General features: G+C 37.4%; 1 protein-coding gene across 1 annotated transcript in view; it reads left to right on the forward strand.

Annotated features, from left to right (window-relative positions):
- EMCN (endomucin) overlaps positions 1-17,282 on the forward strand; it is a 97,423-nt gene that overhangs the window by 24,913 nt on the left and 55,228 nt on the right. The window contains exon 2 of the mRNA XM_040625439.1: positions 12,026-12,148. Coding sequence (XP_040481373.1) covers positions 12,026-12,148 — 123 coding nt within the window. The remainder of the gene's footprint in view (positions 1-12,025; positions 12,149-17,282) is intronic.

Below are 17,282 nucleotides of genomic sequence, written 5' to 3' on the forward strand. Positions count from 1 at the left end.
TGATGCAAAGAGTGAGTTTTAGATATCCTCAGTCTGAAAAATCCTTTGGACATTTACCTTCTTTCATGGCCTTTTCTCTCTCCTTTTTGCCTATGTCTTTCTCTCACTGTTAGGAGTAAAATATTGGGTCCATTTTGGCGGGCAGAGCAATTCAACTCTCTCCAGACCTTTCTCCCACATCTATTATAGCTCTGAACATCCTTTTGAATTTCCAAAATTACCTCTTGCGAGGGTATACCTGACAATTTATTTTTAGCTAAGAGCAAGTTTTCCATCCTAGGTTTTGTCTTTGCATTTTAGAAAAGATCTTGGAGTACTTCATTATTCTAGTTAAAATTGGACAACATCATGCAATGGGATACTACTTCTAAATAATGAAGTAAATTTGAGTTAATTGAGAAGTAAAAGTATACAATTTACTTCTTGTTCTTCTTTACTTTATATATGGATTTTTTTTTTCTCCTGCTGTCAGCAGAGCAGACACTTCCCAATGAGGCTTTGAGAGCATATTCTGGAAACATGTCTGTTGCCTACTATTAAATACAAAAATCTGTTGCAATGTTCAGTGTAGGCTCCTTCTTTTTCCAAAGGCTGCATCTGTCCCACAACATGCAGAGTTATTTTTAAATGTGTTAGATTTAATTAACCCACCACAAGTGACTCCTTTGATGACGTCCTAATGGAATGTTCTAAATATTTTTAATTTGGAAAATATACCGTATAAAAGCTAGACTCTGAAATCGGAAAGTAGACACTTTGACTACTTTCCTGTTCTTGTATAAATACATGATGGGCTCCTACTGGGCGTGTGGTTCAGAGCAGTTTTTCCATCTCCAATGTGGAGAAACTGTGGGGAAACAGATTCAGAGGAAGAAAAGATATGCTTTTGTTCTAGCACGGGGCATTGGCGTATGCTAGAGCCGAAAGGGCTCTAAATCCCCTGCTCTGTCACTCTTTGCTTGTTTGTTTCTAATTAAAAAGTATGAGTCATAGGTGTTTGAAGAGTGTCCCTAACTTTGTGTTGCAATGGATAAGACAAGATTTTAAATTCTGGCTGTTTTGCGATGCTATATGATGCCTTCAGCCAAATTAACAAGATTGTACTGTTATTAACACACTTAGATCCACCAAGAGGTGGTCCTCAAACTTTTTGAAGAGCAATACCTCATTTACCTGGAAAAATCGCAAACTACCCTCCCAGTAAGATAATATTTGCACCCACTAATTGAGGAAACAGAATGCTGCTCAATACTAAGGAACTATTTAAAATTTGTATTTTAAAAATATATATATTTTTTGGGGCACCTGGGTGGCACAGCGGTTAAGCATCTGCCTTCGGCTCAGGGCGTGATCCCGGCGTTCTGGGATCGAGCCCCACATCAGGCTCCTCTGCTATGAGCCTGCTTCTTCCTCTCCCACTCCCCCTGCTTGTGTTCCCTCTCTCGCTGGCTGTCTCTATCTCTGTCAAATAAATAAATAAAATGTTTTAAAAAAATAAAAATAAAAAATAAATAAAAATATATATTTTTTAAATAGTAGCATATATGCGTGAGTTACCTTTTTCAAAACACAGACAATAATTAGTGTGTATACAGATTTTTGAAATTTTTATTTTATCTTAATTCCAGTATAGTTAACATGCAGTGTTATGTAAGTTTCAGGTGTACAATGTAGTGATTCAACACTTACATACATCACCCAGTGCCCAAGTGTGAATACAGGCGTAGTGATCCCTGGTAGAAACTCTGCAGATCCCAAGAGCGCCCAATAGTTGCCAGCATGCCAACAACCATGTGCCTAAGTACTACAGCATGGAAAAGCTCTTTCTTCTACTACATGAATCCAACTTCCCAGGTTTCTTTTTTCTATCCTGCAATCTTTCCGTTCTACTACTATAATTAGTTTCTTGAAAGAAATGGTATAAGGAGAATAGAAAACAAGAATAAGGAAAAAATAATTTATAAAACCTGGCAAAGTGGTTGTCAAAGTTAGGACTTAATTGGGAGAATCAGGTTATGATTTAGGGAGGAGCTTCAGGTTTTCCAGACTTTCCTAGCTCCAGCCTGCTGACTGTGTGGGACATGGCCCTGTAAGCAGTGAATCAAGTATTTAGGGGCAACGTAAGTCAGAAACATAATTTATCTCACCTAATGGTAGAACTCTAAAAGGTGCTTCATTTCATTGAGCTTTTTACCAGTATAAATTCAAGTGTAACCCAGTGATTAACTGCACGTCTCCCCTTTTGTGGTGTATCAATGGTTTGATCTGTACAGAAACCATATAGAGTAGGCTTCCGAAATTTTGCAAACAGGCTAACGAGGTTAAGCAGTTTGCAGAAAGTCACATAGCTGCTCAATGGTGGGGCCTGGATTGGACGGCATGGCCCCAGAACCCTGCTGTTGTTACTTGCAGCACTATACTGCCCCTTGCTTTATTACCTGGCTAAGAGATTACTTTCCTTTATTTAATGTCTTTTCTTACATTCACAGGGGATACTGGATATATACATCAAAAAATAATTTGATGCAAATAAAACTAAGAGAGCAAAATAGTTTTTGATTTGACCAAGGTAATGAGTGATTTTTGCTAAGTGAGACCAAACAATCATGTATTTACCATAACACTGTGGGCTGTACCCCTAAGGAAGAAAAGAAGCATTTCTTTTTACAACATTGCCGTAAATCCAGGACAAGTAACAAATAAAGTGAAAAAGACCCTTAAAAAAATCACACCTTGAAAAACCGTTCACAAATTCTCTGAGTCATTTGATATTACAATAAAAGTTGACTTTCTTCCTTTTTAATTTTTTAGCAAAATTGTTTCACACTAATGTTCTAGTCATGGACAAGATAAGATAAAACTTTGAGCTAAGAGATTTTGTTTTGATTTGATTTATTTAATAATCTCTGATGGATGAGGTGGTTGGTCAGCCAAAAATAGATGAAGTACTACTGATAATCCCTGTTTTTTACTTTTACCATTTTACGTACCTTAATCAGTTACATTTATTTTCATAACAATTAGCAATAATATAAGAGAAAAGCATAGTGAAGTCATTAATACTAAAGTAGTGGCATAGCATAACCACAACAGCAGACGTGACCGTACAGTTCTGACGCTAGCCAATGTTGAGGAAAAGAACATGAAAAAGGGATGAGAACATGTGAGTTTCAACAACTCCTTCTAACTCTGCATCTTGACAAGTCACTATCACTTACCAGGACCTCAGTTTCTTGATCTGTAAGGTGAGATAAGAGTTGTGTCTGTTCAACTGTTTTACAAAATTGTTGTTAAAATCAACTGATGTAATTGAAAGTAATTGTTACATGAGTTTGTGTCTTTGGGATCTCTATCATTTAAAGTTTTTTTGTCCTGGGGGGCCTGGGTGGCTTCAGTTGGTTAGGCGCCTGCCTTCATCTCAGGTCATGATCTCAGGGTCCTGGGATCCAGCCAGGCTGGATCGGGCTCCCTGCTCAGTGGGGAGTCTGCCTCTCCCTCTGCCCCTTCCCCAGCTCATGCTTGCGTGCACTCTCTTTCTCTCTCTCTGAAATAAATTAATAACATTTTTTTAAAATATTTTAAAGTTGTTTTGTCCCTTCAAGCAAAGAGAAATAGCTTTTTTTCATTTTATTTTACCTCTTTATAATTGAAAGTACAGTCACTCAGCTGCTAACAAACTAAAGAGCATTTTAAATCATCCAGAGAGTTTCCTTTTACATTTAGAGAAGACAAAAATAAAAGTAGATGAAATGATTAATAAGATATCTCAAATTTAGCCAAATGTCATTTTCTGGCTTCAAATGCAATACTACAGACTATTTTTGGAAACACATTTGTCACTAGTTGAATATAGACATGAGCGCAGACACATGCACGCATTGGTGAGAGGGAGTTGACTACCTTATTTGCTATGGGCTCTATTCATTCATGTAAGAATTAATTCACCTATACAAAATATTTCTTCTTACGCTTGCTCTTCTATGTTGAAAAGAAAACTCTGAAACAAAGTATTCCCAATGCATATTTCAAACTTTGTCTTTCACATTGCCTTCTAGTTCTGGGTAGACCAACATCCTAAAGGGGAATACATTTAGTCCAGGTAACATTACCAGACTCAAATGAATGTAGTCATTGTTGCCCCTTGAAATACGGAATTCCCTTTTGGGCTCAGATTTCTCCCTGGTAGCAAGTTAATGACTCCATAAAGCCATTGTGTATGCCTGCTAAAGTACAAGTTTCCACTTGGTATATAGAAATGCAACTTATATTTTATGATTTGCCATAATGGATATTTACAGTGTAACTTAATCTTAGAGGTAATACAATTTTATTGTTGAAGTGAAGTTGTTCAATGGACACTTTTTATAGAGAGGAAACTGAGACCCAGAGAGGTAGAGTGGCTCACACCACATTGCACAGTTAGCTAATGTCAGAACTGCCAGGTCTGGGTCTTGTCTCCTGTCATGTAATTTCATGGGTATAAGTTACGATTCCAAATGAACGTAATCTGCTGGTCAACAGTGTCTAGTGAGACCTTCCCTTCCGAAGAAACCGCTCAGGACAGCCTATAGTTAAGACCCAAGATCTCAAGTGGCTACATTCTAAGTTCAGAGGAAAGCTGGAGGTGCCATTAGAGAGAGAATAGGACTGTGCTCTCCTTTATAATCACTGCCCCTCCGTGGAGCCCAGAGAAGGGACAAGGCAGTGCTGTTCCTCCCAAGATTGAGAGGGCTCCCCAAATTCATCCCCTTCCTGAAGTCATGAGATGGGCCCAAGAAACTTGCTTGTGAAGTTTGCTGGTGCCTACAAAAATGTGTGAAGCCTAAGCATCTTGTTTCCCTGAAAGATGTTTTCTTGAGCTGCCAAACCACAGTTCGTCTCTGGCCTGAGGGTACAGCCCGGAGGGAGGCATGGCGGGACGACAGTCTGAGTCCAAGAGTATGGCCGGGTTGTCCCTCTTCCCTCCTACTCCCACCCTTATACATATTAAATACGACTTTGTCTTTTTATACTTCAAGAAGTTGAAACTCCTAAAAGCCGAAGTCCACTTGTAATCGAGTCCACAATCTCAAATATCTCATTATTATGGAATATGGTTTTTTTTTTAAATCACAGTTATTTTTGTAAAGGGAAATAACGACATTGCTCCATCGTTTCAAGCCTGACATCTGGGCCAGTGGAAGAAATTTGCCTTGTACACTTGCATCCACTTGTCAGCCAAAATGCCTTGAATTCTCAGGTCCATTTTGCAGATATTGTTGTTTTCTGTTTAAGAAACTCACCAATGTGATACTGCCTTCCTGTTCTCCCCGGAGGGGCCAGGTGGCTGAGACACCTGTCCACCCGCTCGGAGCCTGCCGGCCTTGGCATTCCTCCCCACCTCACAGATGGCTGGCAACCTGAGAGATTCCTCTTTGGGGCACAGCTTTCTCCCACTTACCTGAATATTTTCCTCACTGTGAGAGATGAGATTTTCTTCTTCTTTATCTCCCAAATTCATTCCACCTAGGAAATGAAAGCATTTTCAAAACTTCGGTGCTTGCTATGGTATTTTGTGAGTCTTAATTGAATATATACTTCAAATTTAAAATTCTTTTTTCAAGAGTTGCCACTAGCTCAATGTTTTCATTGAAAATGGGATTTTCCTATTTTCCTCTCCCAAAAGTTTTTGCTTATAAGTGCCCCAGTATCCTCAATGTCCCCTTTCAGGTCTCATGTTATATGACCTCTGTTTTACTTGGCAGTGTTGACTTTCTTCTTCTATTTGAATATCCTTTCTTTCTTTTCTCCCATGAAACATTTTTTTTCCTTGATGTGCTCAATTATCTGATTCCTCTTGAAATCTTGTCCGCCAAGAAAGTAATTCTGATTATTCCTGACACATCACCTTACTTTAATTTCATTTAACATTGGATAGAACCAGCTCTGCATAGTATTAATGAGCAGCGTTTATATACGGCCCTCTAGCATAATATTAGCGTTGTTTCATGCATGCATAGCTTGAGTATCAAAATAAACTTTAAGTTCCTCTGGGAAAAATATGTTTTTCTATTTCTGCTAAGCCCCTAATGAAATAGATGCTTGGGGTCCCTGGGTGGCTCAGTCAGTTAAGCGTCTGCCTTCAGCTCAGGTCATGATCCTGGGGTCCTGGGATCAAGCCCCCTGTGGGGCCCCCTGCTCAGCAGGGAGCCTGCTTCTCCCTCTCCCTCTATCTGCTGCTCCCCCTGCTTTGGTGCTCTCTCTCTCTCTCTCTCAAATAAATTAACAAAATCTTAAAAAAAAAAGAAATAGATGCTTAATAAATGTTTATTGAGGTAAACAGTTCATGGGTTAGTAATCTACTTATACATTTAAAATAGGATATTATGAAATTTTGGGGTCAGTGCAAATAGAAGAAATCATCAAAGAAACATCGTAAGATAATAATTGTTATTTTGTTTTAATTGATAAAAAATTAACCATATTTAATTTGGTAGGCAATAAACCAAAGTGAATTTTGCTACGTTAAAATAGAAGGATCACTGTTAGTGTAAGATTGTTTTGATAAGATACTGATAATCAAAAGGAGTTGGTGTCTTGTCTTTCGTGAAGATGCTATTATGATGGGAATATAGCAAGTGGTACTGTATTGTATTTATTTATGTGTTTGCCTGTTTCATTATATTCGTACATAAATATATTTTATTTTTATATCAATTTGTAGTATATTATATTTTAAACATTTTCATTATATTTTAATATGTATTTTTGATTAGTGAGGAAAAATTGAAATTTTCAACTTAAACTTCACTTATGATTATTTATTAACAAATAGATAACAGGGTATCAGTTGAACAGAATTGTCATACTAGCAATTACTGACAAATTACTATGAAAAAAAGGCCCTCTCACCCTTAACATCCCAATTTATACACTACCATCACGTGCAAATTTAGGAAGTGGATCTATGTTCATTATAAACTGTGATGCATTGGGGATAAGCATCCACAAATGGTAACTGAACAACTGACACTTATTTTATTTCAATACACAATCTATATAAAGTTTTTAAAAGCCAGAGGAAATGGGAATGTATAGGAGGTGGCATTGTATGAAGGCAACTGTGAACTAGGGGAAATAATACACTATAAACTATTGAAATATGAAGTTACCTATTTTGCCTTTAATTCCATTAGTTAATCTAGGTTGTGAAATTATTACCTAATAATGATACTTTGAGGGTTATAAGACCATTTAGTAATTAGCATTTTGTATATACCCAATATATTTCTAAAAAAATCAGACTTTTATTTCCTTAAAGAGCTTAAAATTTTCTTCTGAACTTTTGTTTATGGTTAAAACTCACAAAGTAAATATTTATTCCTGTAGTTCAAAGAGAAACTTCAGCATTGTCTCTGTCTGAAATGTATTCCACATGCCCAAATAGAACTGGGGGGAAAAAAGATTTTTCTAAATTACATAATATAGATTGATCATTTAGGAATTAAAGCACCTTTTTTACTAATTGGTATTATGATCTTTTGAAACTACCTTAAACTCATACGTTTTCTAAGCTATAAAATGTAGGAATTCTGTTACAGTGGGATATTTTTTAAAGTTATTTTGAGACCTCAAGTGTTAGAATGCTCAGTTACTGTCATTCAGTATTCGTGTTGATCTAGAGAAACCATGATCTATACTCACTGGTAGTGGTTTTCCAGTGGACCTTAAATGTAGACTCGGTAGGAAAAAAGATAATTGGAGAGATAGCTTCTCATTATGAGGATGGATGAACTCTTTTAGAGACCACTTGTGAGTTACTTAGAAATGTAATTACAAAGCATGCCTAAGAAGATTGGAGTAGATGAACTAATCATTTGAAAAGAGGAGAAAATATGATAGTTGGTTTTCAGCCATAAGCTGAATTTTCAAAGTTCTTATGATTTCTGTAATTAAAATAGCTTTTTTTTTTTTAAATCCCAATCCTGCTTCATCCTTTTGAAGCATAGGAAACTAAGAGTGCTAGTATGTCTTGTGCTCTCTCAGCTGGTGTATGGTATAGGGTGGAATCAGGACAAAATGCCATCTGTTTCTCTCACAACATCCTAGGAGCAGCCCTATGTGGCTGGGCATAAGCAAAGATGTGAAATACAGGTCTCCTTGTTAAATTTATCTTTAATTACTTTGGAGATAAAGAAGAGCAAAATGCTACCTCATTATGTCTCGTGAAGAGAAAATACTTCAGAATAAGCCATTTTCCTCAATAGTTTATTATGAGATCAAATCAGACCTAAGAGAAATTTATAGAAAATGCTGTAAAAACATAACTGGTGGTTACTCGCATCCCAGTCAATAAAACCTTCAACAGTGTAGTTAGAGTAATTCTTTCCCACCGTAGCATAAGAATGTTTCTACTTGCAGAATTTTCCAACTGAGTAAATCTCTATTTTTATTTTTCAAATATAAATAGCTGTAGTAGATTGAAAATTGCTTCCAGAGCTTTAAGTCTAAACGTTTTACGGGTGTTTATAGGTGGACACATTTTATATGTGTATATATGTAACGTATATGACAAAATGATGGCATTTTTAAAGAAAACAACAGTGAGGTACTTTGTTTCCTCATCCTAGGTACATGAGGGTAAAACATCTGTGCATCTTCTACCCCTTTAATATCAAACCCCGTCAAAGGCAGAGAGCAGGCAGGGCAGGAGTATGTGGCTTAGCACGAAATTGGTAGTTAAGAGGATCTTCTCTGGGTTCAAAGGGGCCTGGAGTAAAATTCCACCTGTGTGACTTCCCACTGTATCCTCATCTGTACAGTGGTGATCATATCAGTATGGGCATCCTGGTGTTTTTGTAGGATTAAAGGAGCTAATTCACAGGAAGTGCTTACACAGAGCCTGGCACACAGGGACGCTCAGTATTTGCAGGGGTGGTTTGCCAGTCCTTGCCAATGGAGGGCGCTGTCTTTGTGGGTCAATGTGAAGAACTACTATGGAGATATTAACGAGCGCTACTGGATTAAGATTTTACTCAGGGAAATCACCGGGCGAATGTGTTGCAGTCTTCTGAGGGAAAACCTTACAGTACATCCCAATCTCGATCTTACCACACCAGTGTTAAAAAACATGCCTCCTTCACCTGGTGGGCCCAGCTGGTGAAGCGTCTGCCTTCAGCTCATGTCATGATCTCAGGGTCCTGGGATCGAGCCCCACATCAGGCTCTCCACTCAGTAGGGAGTCTGCTTCTCTCTCTCCCTCTGCCTTCCTCCCTTGCTCATTCTCTCTCTCTCAAATACATAAATAAAATATTTAAAAAATTTTTTTAAAAATTTAAAAAAATGTGTCTATTTGTAGCTGGCAGCAAGTCATTTTCTAGATGTGAACTCACTGATCTCACATGGTAACTTGAAGAGGTCAGAGACATTGGTAAACATAAAAATGGGACTTGCCATTCAGTTCAGCTGGTGTCCTCTCATTCTCCACCCCACCCATTTCCCCATCGCTGCTCCTACAGTAGAATTGTTATTTGGTCACTTTCCAGGGCTTCCCACTGACTTGTTAATCAAGTCCCAAGTCCCTGGTTTGGTGTTCAAGGTCCTTTAAGATCTAGCTTCCGGTATTGTGCCGGACAAGGCTCCTATGTCCTTTCATAGCATAGAGCGATCCAGCCAAACACAACTGTTTGTAATTCTCTCAATTACCTCTCACTTCCCCTCCAGACCTTTGTCCGGGCCCCTTGCTCTAGCTGTGTGGACATGCTACTTACGCTTCCAACTCTAGCTCCTATGTCAACTCTCTCATAAAGGAGTCCTTGCTCATGCCAGCAGGGGGGTCATCCTTTACCTTGTAAACTCTTGCCCAATTTCTTGTCCAGTAGCTTTCAAATTTTTAGCCGGAATCACAATAGGAAACATATTTTGCACTAACAAATTATGTGAATACACATACACACGTACATGTGCACATGAACTTCATGAAACAATAGTTATCCTCATTATTTGCAATATCCCTCCAACGTTTCTTTTCTCTTTCATTTGGCAAAAGCTCTGACTGCAAGATCTACTAACTAGATCTTAACTACTCTTTACTTGTATCATAACCTGCAGTTTGAAAAACACTGATCTACACACCTCATACAGAATGTCCTTCGTCATTTCCTGTGTATAGGCATCGTGTTCCTTACCGAATGGAGACCTACTCACAGGTGATTCCGTGTAGAACCGCGTACAGTCTTTCACTAGATCTAATCGAGCCTTTCACATCGGTTACCCAGTAAGTGTTTTTGGAAGAGAAAAAGGAAAAAAGGAAGGGGGGAAGGGAGGAAAGAAATAAGAAAAAATTCTCCGGAGATGTTGATTATACTCAGAAATTGAGGATGCTACTATTTAGCAAGTCGACAGATAGGAATCATTTATTTATAAGTGAATTTTCCAGTCAAAGTGGTATGTGCTTCTTTGAATAACTTTCTTCAACTTCAGTTTAAACTTAAAAATCGGTGTTACATCATAGACTCTGGGAGGAAAGGAAAGATAGTGAGAACAAAATGACTAATACAGAAAAGATAACGTCATGCATGCTTGCCGTGTTCCTTCTGCCTGCTGGGAGAGTGAGGGGGGCGGTAAGAGCAAGGGTGTGAAGTGTATCCAGAGGTGAAAAAAGCTTTTGACTTGATTTCTGTAAAGCCTGTGAAAAGGCACTTCTGTCATTCCCGAATGTGCTGAACACATCCATACGCGCTGAATACACCGAGCAATTTCGTGTACTATCAACAGAGTCAGTGCCGAGTGCTAGCACTTCCAAGCACCTCAAGTCTATAAAAGGAAACAGGAAGTACACTCTTAGCGCCTGACATCTGAAATACTGCTTTTCGCTGATGTGCAAGATTATTGGTTTTTCCAGATTCAAAGAGGAAAATTTTGGATAAAATTTAACTGTGAAAATCATCCTAATGACATATATTTACTGTAATGACATATCCAGTTTGACTGGGACCGAAACATAAGTCTTAGTCACTCAAGTCTATCTTCTGAGCTAATGTGCTGTACTATATATACTCTGCACAGAGGTACTAACAACACGAAAACAGTGCCCTCCGTGCACATGAGCACTTTGTCCAAGTCCTCTGTACACGTTTGTGCGTTGTTTTCTGATCTTCAACACAACAGTGAGTGTTCAGAGACGAGACCAACTAATGCAGGATTAAAAGGATTCTATAAATGCTAAAAAATTCAGTCATATGTAAAACAAATATTTCCATGAAGAACTGCGAATTAAGTCCTACATACTTCACTTTGAAAAATTACTAATATTTCAATGGGAGTTTTAAGAATTATCATTAAATATTTACTTTCTATTGTCAAAAAAGTATTATTAAAAATAAACATGCAATATACATACCAATGTAGCACCTTCATTTTGGTGCTTTTGATCGGTACAATCTAGAGAAATTACTCATTTGAAAATGCAGATTTATGGTGGTTCCATTGACAAAAATTTAAGCATGTCGCAATGTTGAATTTCTTAAAATGTATTGTCTTTCTTCAAAAAAATAAAATTTATTGTCTTCCTTTGGAATATATATAGAGGGAAAAATACTTTATATCAGGAACGATGTGCTAATACTGACATTTTACTACTTAATAATTTCAATGTGCTATGAAAATATTTAGTAAAACATCCACTGCCCAGAGAACATCCATTTAATTATTTCATCTGACAATGTTCGTTAAGTTGGCTTAAAAATATTGTTAAATTTCTCACTAGTTTTGTCAGATATCATTTTGTTTCAGAACTGTAGACCGCTCCTGCCAGCTATCTTGAAAATTCACGCCATTGGTGAGAAGCAGATGGAATTTGTGAGTGAATACTGAACTGAAGACTGAATCCATTACAATTAGAAAATTAATTTCAAAGCCATGCCTTACCCACTGGCTTAGCAGGAGTATGCATACAGTTTACTTTGCTTAAATATACTAATCTGTTAGTTGGCAAAATAAATGTAAACTTTAATGCAGCAACTTTAACGCAGTTTCCTTTTTGCAGATGTTAAACATTCAAACACTCCTGTATTAACATCAGCAGCAATTTCTCCAACAAAAGCATCTGTACCAACACCAACCGCAACGTCAAATCGTGTTACGGAATCGACAGCTGGAACGTCTATAGGTAAGATTAACTCTTAGTGAAATTTACTCTAACTTCAACGGATAAAATTAGTAGCATCTATATAATTCAATCACTGAAAAATAATTTGGGGTATTATATCTATTGTTATGAAGGTCTGCGACATTTCACTATTTTGAAACTTCCATGTTATTTTGGGTTGAATACAGAACCCTGAGATCACAGTTGGCTTCTTTGATGATATCCCTTTGGATCATTTCCTGTTTGAGAATAATCCTATTGTGACTGTTACATACACAAAGTTTATTTTTAGAGAATAAAAGAAGTACCATTTCCTTAGTCATAAAAATATTTTTCTAAATAGTCTAATTGTCCACATAAGCAGCACCTAATATTAACAAGGTGAAGCTAAATTAACAATACTGATCTTGTTAGTTACAGTAGGATGATAATAGATTTATTTTGTAAGGTTCGGTAGCAATGTCATCATTATTGTTACTGAACTGAGTGGCGACTGCATCGTGTTTTATGGTTCTAGGTATTCTTACTATCCATGAAAAGTAAAATGAGCCATTAGGGTCATTTGATTAAAAACCCAAGAGGTTATCAATCCAATGCATACTGCATAGTCCATCCTGCAACACACATAAAATGAGGCATACCATTCAGGTTCTATAATCAATGGAGAGAGAAAAATAGAATTACTTGTTTATCGTTTATGGGCAGAAACTGGTTAGAATGCTAAGGTCACAGGAAGACCTGAAAGTCATGTACCCTAACGAGGAGATAACTGAAATTCCTCCTGTTGTCTTCTTCACCTCTCCACTTCTTCTTCCTCATTTACTTTTCATTCTAAAACCAAGTTCAAATACATGTAGCGGACCAATGAGGGCTGGTTCGCGAGACTTAACTGAGGTGGTGATCCTCAAAGAAAAAGGGTCTGAGAAATATACTCCATTATTTGTGAAATGTGCAATTCTAAGATGACACCAAACCAATTCTCCTAGAATTTCTGTACCAAATGGGGAGAAAGCATTACACAAAGACAGCAGCACAGGGGTTTTGTTCCCAGAATGTGGTATGACCTATATCACCAACCGAGGGAAGCTCCAAATGACACAGTCAAAAAAGCCAGGGACCATGGAGCCACCATGGTCTTCTGCACTGTATATTTTATTTTATTATTTTATTCTATTCTATTCTATTCTATTCTATTCTATTCTATTCTATTCTAGTTTATCTTAAGAGATAGAAGTTTATTGAATACACAGCAAGGGAGCAGCAGGCAGGACAGCAAAGGGGAGACTGACTGCTCTTTATTTTATTTTTAAAAATTGTTTCAACCCTATGATTTCAGGGTTTAGGCAAAAGCATTTTCACACTTCTACAAAGTATAAGCATTTGCTACTTCCCTCTCTCTCTGTCACTCTCTCTGTGAGTTCCCAGCTGAGTTCTTGGCATAAAATTGCACTAATTTGGTAAAAGCATATTACTTTTGTAATCAAAAAATCACCCCAAAAGTACCAATAAAGAGAAGGTAGGTGCTGATATTGCGTGCTGACTCAAAGGGTTGAAGTTTTACAATATTTGCATTAATCCTTGGAACTTATGCTTTCTCAATGAGATGATTCCTAGCCCTGACCACAGTGTCCAAATCACACAGACCCTAACCATTATGTTAAATGACCGTGAAAGGGAGAGGTGGAGGGTTCAGTGAAGGAATTCAGGCAGAATTGTCATTTCTGATACCGGAAGTGCATCTTACCTGCCCTGCTTGGTAGGGAAACTCTACCTACTCATATAAACTGAGGAGACTATCCTAACAACTTTACCACTGGTGGCTCTTACAGTGGGTCACGGAAGCCCCTTACCTGAAACAAGTTGCTTGGAAAACACTTGAAATCAGAGTACACACACACACACACACACGTACATAATTTCCTCTTAATTTCTTTTCTGGGCACTTCCCTGTCTTGCATAACCTGGTTAACAAAAACTAAACTCCAGTCTGCAGATGAGTTTTAAATTATTCATATTCAATCATACAAATTGTAATCGGCCAGTGAAGCTTTTCTTTTTATTACTTTTTATTATAAAAATGTCCAGATGTACCCACAATAAAAAGTGTTATAATTAATCCCCATATGCCCATCTCCCAGAATCAATAATTATCAAGATTTCACCATATTTGCTTCATTTTTCTTTTTCTTTCTCCTCCCTCCCTCCCTTCTTCCCTTCCTTTCTTTCTTTTCCTTTTTTCTCTTTCTCCATCTTTATTTGATTGTCAAATTTTTTAAAAATTTTTATTTATTTGAGAGAGAGAGAGAGGGCGGTGGGAGGGGCAGAAGGAGAGGGAGAGAAAGAAACTCAAGCAGACTCCCTACTGAGCTCTACACGGGACTCGATCTCACGACCCTGAAATCATGACCTGAGCCAAAATCAAGAGTTGAAGGCTTAACCGACTGAGCCACCCAGGTGTGCCAGATAGCATGGTCATTAGACACAATAAATGTATTTACCAAAAAAAAATACAACATGGAAAAACATCTCTATTTTTCTTTTAAGGCTTTCCAACCAGATTTTCTTGTTTAAATGTCAAAAGATATTTGATTTAATAATGCTTATGTCTATCTAAAGCACCTAAATGTTCTTTCTCTTGACGATGGCAGAAATTCCATCATCAAAAAAGTGGAAAATGTGCTACTGAGATGGGAACTCTTCTGGCAGCGACGTAGCCCCAGTAGCAGAAGTGACTGGCAGCTTTGCTCGGAGTAGGGTTTGCTTTCAGAGGTTTACCCTATTAGAGAGGTGGGACCCGATCTCTTCCTAGCTATGGATCAAGTGCATTGCCCGTTTTGCAATGCCAAGTGGCCAGAGTTAACATCAACACTTGGCAGACACCGAATCTCATCATCATGAAATGAACTTCTAAGACAGAAAAATAAACCTGAAATTTCATTCTTAAAACGTAATTATTATTCAGCTTGATTTTTAAAGCATTTAAAAGTCAAACTTTTTTAATTAGCTGACTTAATTTGTTAGCACTGATATTTCGCATTTCTGATACTAAAGAGACATTCAGTTCAACTGAGGGCAATAGAGGAGCCCAGTGTGTTTGGCCATCTCTTCCATGTAGGCTGCCAGTTATGGTGACGTTTATGATGCACCTCGCCCCTAGAAACTGACGAAGATAAAACTGCAAAGAAGGGACTTTTAAAAGGCAGACTTCTAAGTTTTCTCATAATTTAGTGGGAAAATAGCTTTGGGTACCACATTTTCTCCGTATCTTTTTTCTTTTTTTCACTGTCTTTGTGTGCCTTATTGAGTTTGAATTGAAAATGATTTACCTGGGATATCTTTGTACAAGATTTTTTGGTTTTTCCTTTTCATGGAATTTTGAAATGATCAAAGTTGGCATTTTGCTCTTAGTTTATGCTCACAAGATATAAAATGTTTACAAATCAGACATTTTTTTGAAACCCTGATGTCCTACATGGCATTAAACACAGTTCCAAAAGATTATTTGGGTGATCTTATGGAAGATAGTTTACTAAAAATTTTACAGAGTACAATTACGATATTTTAATGATTTAATCTTTTATAAACACCTGTTGACACAAAATTATATAATATCTCTAAATATAAATGGCTATAATATTCTCTTATTGTTTATATTAAATTCAATCTATTTCTTTTATTAACTAGAATAAGTACTTAATTATTGTTTTGGACATCAAAACAGAAATCACAATCCTCATTAGTGCAACATTTTACTTTTGCAATAATAAGGATGCATTTATGCTTCAGAATTTCGACATATTTAACACATAAGAATTTTATTATAAAGTATATGTAGAATGCTTATCCATATTTGAAAGTGAGTATTCATACATTAACAATAAATCTAAAACCAATTGTGTTCTGTTTCTGCTATAGATACAGTAACATTGGTTAGATACAATGATCATGGGCATGATCCCAAGATCACTGTTCACACACAAGCCCAGGAACACCAGAAACGGATGGCCATTTAGCTCTTCAGTTTTCCAAAGACCAAGGCTGAAATTGAAGTCAAATAGATTAGGGCTGATTGCTCGGGTCAAAGCTCAAATTTGTTAGTATCTTCCCTCTATCAAGCATGAAGTAGGATAGCTGTAAAAGAAAAGGGTCAAGGGCTTCAGAAACTCAAGAACTGCACACACTTGGTACTTTTTCTATTTATATTCATGCTTATTGTTATTTGTGTCCTAATTATTTCCTGTAATCATCTCTATTCTTGAATTTTCAAGTGAAATAGGAAACATACCAGTGAAACATATGAAACAAGGTAATTGTAAAAATTAATTCAGCCTGTTATTGGTACCAAGAATGCCAAGAGTAGTGCTGAAGTGAAAACAAATTCACCACGTCTGGCTGGAAGGGACACTTCATTTATATCATTACGTCTTCACCGTAAGATGGCATTCTGGGGCACCTGGTGGCTTAGTCTGTTATGCATCTAACTCTTGATTTGGGCTCAGGTCTTGATCTCAGGGTCACGAGATCCAGCCTACTTTGGGCTCTGCACTGGGCATGGAGCCCGCTTAGGATTCTCTCTCTCCCTCTCCTTCTTCCCTCCCCTCAGCTCATGTGCACTTTCTCTCTCTCTCTCTCTCTCAAAAAACAAACAAACAAACAAACAAAAAGGCATCCCTGTGAGTGGGCAATGCAAAATCTCAAACCTAGCTTTTAGGAATAACGTGTCCTTCGTTGGTTTCTTCTTTTAAAATATAACCACATATTGGGTACAGAAGACTTTGAGGAAGTCTTCAGTGCTTCAGCACTCTCCACATTATAATTCCCAGAATCTACCTATTAAAGCCACCTTCCATTTCTATAATAATCTATGTCCTCTAATAAGCAGTGAGGACAGAGGAGCAGAAGAGAAAACTTCTACCACCTACTTGGAGGCATTTGTCCTCAGTGATGCTCCAAAGGCCTTATCTTCCTTGTGATTCCTTAGTTTTTTTCTGATACACAGCTCCAGTCAGCTTACCCTTGAAAACTTTCTTCTGGACGGGTTTTAAAGCCTTAAACTGTGCAGAGCCAATTTTTTTTTTTCTCCCGCAATACAGCATGCATACTTTAAGAACCAGGATTTTATATATGTCACACAGTAAAAATAGAACCCATGCCC

This window comes from Ursus maritimus, unplaced genomic scaffold (assembly GCF_017311325.1).
Source record: "Ursus maritimus isolate PB19 unplaced genomic scaffold, ASM1731132v1 scaffold_8, whole genome shotgun sequence".
NCBI lineage: Eukaryota > Metazoa > Chordata > Mammalia > Carnivora > Ursidae > Ursus > Ursus maritimus.